Genomic DNA, 4,674 nt, shown 5'->3' with positions numbered 1-4,674 from the left:
AGTGAATTTTATAACAGTGTTTTTATTTTTGACTTAATTTTTATTACATTTATGACTGGGAGACCCATTTTTTCTTTTCGTTATGGGTCCACTATATCTTTGAACCGGCTCTGACCACTTGTTAGGTACGAAATAAACAAATGACTTATAGAAAGAGGGGGTTGAATACAATATATGGAAAATTAGAATTCTAAAACTGAAATGATAAATACGAATCAAAATTTTTAGTTATATAAACTTGAATTTCTTGGGTTTTAGAATGTAGAAAATAAATCCATAAATCCACCACACAATATTCTTCGATTAACAAACGATTGAAGTTCATCTAATCCAAACAAAATCATCACTCTAGCCATGTCATATTGTCTGCCATTACCCATGTTGGGTAAACCACCACCTAGAAACATAATCTGGCCACAAAGAAATTTTAACCACATTATCTAGTACCACATGAGTTGTTGTTGACTTGGGCAAATACTTAACCTTCATATGTAGTAGTTTGAACTTGAATCTTCGAAGGACAATGTGTATATGCTAACCTAGACAAAATAGAGTTGATACGAATTATAACAAGACATCCAACTAACCAAATGCTACCCTTTGAAAACTGAAACTGTCCAAAAAAATGGATTCCACAAGATCTGTTATTTAGGCATATATATCTTGTGTCTTATAGATGATAAGTTTTTTACAAAATAGACAGATTATTACTAAGAACCAACAAAAACTGTATTTGACTATTTGTTGAAGACATGCCCCAAAGATTTGCCAAAATATGAATGTGAGAGGACATGTCGACCTATTATCTAACTTGAAGAGCATCATGCCCAAAGACATTCATCATGACTTAACAATTTCGAACATGGTTTCTACAAGCAATTTTTTGAATCAATTACAACCATTATCCCCATAACTTTGCTAAACCTTTTTTTTGTTTGCTAGAGGAGCATTTAACTAGTTTTTGGCGTGTACTTCAAATAAACCCTTTTGTTGCTCTAACTTCTAACCCCAACTTAAAAACAATAAATATAAATTCCATTTGTTTCGAGTTAAATCTATTTCAAAGCATCTACAATCATGTTTCAAACATTATGTCTTCAACTTCCCTACGAATAATCAACAATAAATCATTTGTTTAGAGAGAAAGAAAGAGAATCATCAACTCATAACCAAATTTTCCACTACAATCAACTACATCAACACCACAAGGAAAAAAAAAAATTAAACACCTCCCCAACACCCTTCTACACTAATCATTTCTTTTTTTTTCTTTTTTTTTTCTTTTATGTTTATAAATAGGATTGGGGTAGGGTAGGGTGGGGGTGTCCAGTCCTTCATGGAAAATCTTTCCCATGTGTACAAGTTCACACAATCCCACCACCACCACCTAATACGGCCGATACCGCCCACGATCATCACCACCACCACCACCGCTGCCGCCACCTCCCCGCCGTGCTCCGCCTGAGCCATTGCTGCTGCTCCTTTCGTTTCTCCGGGGCGGCCTAGCAGCTGGCATCTGTGCTCCAGGCTGTTGCCTACACAACATAAAATGATAAATTCCATAACAAAGTAAATGACCAAAATACCCTTATGAAAAACCAAAACTTACAGAACATATCCTATTTGACCATCGGGTAAAACCATTGGAACCATCTGCATACCCCCTGGGACTGGCCCCCTCCCATATATCATTGGCTGTTTACATATAATACACATTTTTCCAAATTAAATTAGATTAATCAAAAAAAATGGTATATTTATTTATCAAATTTTGATAGTAAATAGAAACCTGTTGAAAAGAAGGGGTAACACCATATCTGGGCCCCACAGACCCCCCATACGGATTTGATGAAAAGCCACCATAAACATTTTGAGGGATGTAATTTGGATGAGGCCCAGAATAATGAGGACTAATATTGTCAGATTTTCTATCACTTTGAGGCTTTGCAAGAACCACTTCCAGAAATTGACCTGTATATATGTACAACAAAAAAGGTGTTAAAAGGAAAATAGATTAAAGAATATATATATTTTTTAAATAATAATAAAAAATAATAATACCTTCGACTTCATATTTTTCACCATCTTTGACAGCTTTTAAAGCACTTGACCTTTCTGCAAAATGAACAAATCCAAAGTCACGTTTGCCACCTGCTTTTGCAGGTGGCATTACAACTTTGATGACTTCTCCATGGCGTTGAAATAGCTCCTTAAGATGCTCTGTTGATGTGTTCTCTGGAATGTTCTTCACATAAAGTGCCTTCACCTATGAAAAAAAACAAAAAAAATGTTGTTAGTTAGTTACTTTCACATTTCTTTGTTGTTTTAGTGTTCGATGAAATGCCTGAGAGAGATTTACCTGAGCAGCAGCAGAATGATCAGGTGTGCTTTTAGGGTCAGCCCATGTAACTGTTGGGGTGTTTCCATCAAGCTTAAAATTAGCACTAGCTAGCTTCTGTCTTGAGTAATCAGCACATGCATTGTTGTAATACTCAACAAAAGCAAACCCACGATTACGTGGTGGATTTTGAGGATCCTGAATTTCCAAAAAAAAAAAAAAAAAAAAAAGGTTTATGATAAGAACAAGATCATTTATGAAAGATAACGTATAAGTTTTATGAAGCAAAAACGGACCTTTATGAGCTCAATGACTTCAGAACCTGGACCTGTCTCTTCGATTACTTTTCTAAAATCATCATCAGTCCAACTCTTGGGGACATTGCCAATAAATAGTCTGTATTTAGTTTCAGAAAGTGAACACCTTATTGTTCTACCCTGTAATGTCACAGGAATCATCATAATCAAGACAAAGTATATGTTAAACACCACCAGAAAAGAAAATGAATAGAGTTATTTACCTTAAATTCTTTGTTATGTAGTTCTTCAATGGCTTTTTGAGCAACATCTTTAGTCCTGAATGCTACAAAAGCAAAACCCTTAATTTCATTGGTGTCCCTATTTTTCACCAATCTTACCTGTATAATCATGGAGATGTAAATCAAAGCTCTATTACAGTTAAAAAAAGATAAGTTTTAGCTCATATAAATTACCTCTACAACATCCCCAAAGGGTTCACAAAGATCTGTCAAGTCTTCCTCAACAACATCCTTAGGAAGTCCACCAATGAAAATCTCAGAGCCATGGGGTGGAAGAGCAAGAAGCTCGGTGTGTTTCTTATTATCTTCTCTAGAGAAAGGGGATTTTTTTTCTTCATCATCTACATGTCCAGAAGCGTTTTGGTTTTGGTTTTGGTTTTGATTTTGATTTCTATCTTCATCGTGGTCCTTTCCATGATATCCACTAATATCTTCGTGTTCTTCTCCCATTTCATCATCACCTCCTTCAGGTCCTTCTTCCTCCTCTTCAACATCATCATCGACTTCTTCATAGTTGTCATCTTCAAAATCCACCTGGTCGTCAATTTCCCTGCTGCTATCTGCCATGGTTTCTACAAGCAGATCTTTTGACACAATAAATGAAGTTTTAGCTTGGCAATATTGAATAACCTATGTAGGATCTGAGAACACCAGTATCAGTATGTATATTTGTGAGGAACAGACAATTAGACGATGTGGAAGCAAAGGGAATGGATAGATTTTGAAGAAATGAAAGGCGATAAGGATCGAAAGGGGCATCATCAGTCAGTGAATTTATTTAGTAAAATTTTGTGGGTATGAATTTATATTTTGTGTTTGTGAGATAGATATGCAGATAGCCATTTACCTTGGCTTAATCGGGAAGCAGAAGGCAACCGGAGGTGCAAATCGCAGCTGTCGGAAACCGTATATCGTCACAGATCGTCGGTCAGTTCAATCGCAACTCTCGGTAGTCGTTGAGTTCTCTCCGGTCAAACGACCTAATCGCGAAACAATGTAAGCATACATACCCACCATTTCTTCCAACTTCGAAGCTTCAGAAATACTGGGCTACCATTCTTCTTTTGGGCTCTATGCATTTCAACTTGGGCTAATAATATAACCCATAAATATGTTAATGATGTAATAATCAAATTTTGATAAACATGTAATAACAACTTAACGTTTTTTTTTTTTTTGCATAAATTAGAAATTTACCTACTAATCTTTAATTTCGATGTAACAGGGGTTTTTAAGTCTGTTTGTTGGTGGAGGTCAATAAAATTAAACAAATATGTGAAAATGGTTAAGAGTTTTGAATGATTAAGAATTTAAGACATACACATGTGCATAGATTATTAAAAAGCAAATAATAAAATCAGGATTTTGAAGAAATATAATACTAGACGATTGCCCCTTATAAACAAACGTGAGATCTCATTTGAAAAGAAAAATATCATGATGCCCGTTATACGGGGCATGTACTCACATGGTCCTATGTCCTTTAAGTTATGGATTATAGTAGAGAAGTTATGGATTAAAGTAGAGGTGTGGAAAAACATAGTTTTTCGAGAAAAAAAAAATGAAAGCCAAATGGTAAGAGGTTTGACAAAAAAAAACCAGTTTGGCTTAAATAAACTTGGTCGGTTTGTTTACTGGTTTGGCATTTTAGGCATCAAAATAAGATACTAACCCATGTGAAGGAAACCATTTTGCTACAAAAATTCAAGTGGATTGATTCTTCATTAGTATATATATATATATATATATATATATATATATATATATATATATATATATATATATATATATATATATA

The 4,674-nt window shown here is 34.6% G+C and overlaps 1 protein-coding gene across 2 annotated transcripts; it reads right to left on the bottom strand.

The window, feature by feature from the left end:
* Positions 1-1,025: 1,025 nt before the first annotated feature.
* LIF2 (RNA-binding (RRM/RBD/RNP motifs) family protein) lies at positions 1,026-3,882 on the bottom strand. 2 transcript variants are annotated; one of them, XM_079038740.1, is made up of 9 exons: positions 3,724-3,882; positions 3,051-3,517; positions 2,859-2,975; positions 2,635-2,775; positions 2,360-2,536; positions 2,062-2,266; positions 1,790-1,971; positions 1,610-1,695; positions 1,026-1,535 (listed from the first exon to the last, which is right to left on the bottom strand). In XM_079038740.1, exons 2-9 carry the CDS (start codon positions 3,441-3,443, stop codon positions 1,388-1,390), a joined length of 1,449 nt encoding a protein of 482 aa, XP_078894866.1. In that variant the 5' UTR covers positions 3,444-3,517; positions 3,724-3,882; the 3' UTR covers positions 1,026-1,387. The 2 variants fall into 2 exon arrangements, with proteins under 2 accessions (XP_078894866.1, XP_078894865.1); XM_079038739.1 differs by having other exon boundaries at positions 3,051-3,460.
* Positions 3,883-4,674: the final 792 nt, after the last annotated feature.

The sequence above is a fragment of the Lactuca serriola genome, chromosome 4 (assembly GCF_051521515.1).
Source record: "Lactuca serriola cultivar US96UC23 chromosome 4, Lser_US96UC23_V15, whole genome shotgun sequence".
In the NCBI taxonomy this organism is placed as follows: Eukaryota; Viridiplantae; Streptophyta; class Magnoliopsida; order Asterales; family Asteraceae; genus Lactuca; species Lactuca serriola.
This window is presented reverse-complemented; position numbering and strand designations above follow the sequence as displayed.

Bases quoted from the DNA above. Each gene is read 5' to 3' on its own strand.
- LIF2 (XM_079038740.1), bottom strand. From the start codon at position 3,443: ATGGCAGATAGCAGCAGGGAAATTGACGACCAGGTGGATTTTGAAGAT. The intron at 2,976-3,050 runs GTAATTTATATG...ATGATTATACAG, and splicing joins CCTTTGGGGATGTTGTAGAG to GTAAGATTGGTGAAAAATAG. The intron at 1,972-2,061 runs GTATTATTATTT...ACATATATACAG, and splicing joins TGAAAAATATGAAGTCGAAG to GTCAATTTCTGGAAGTGGTT.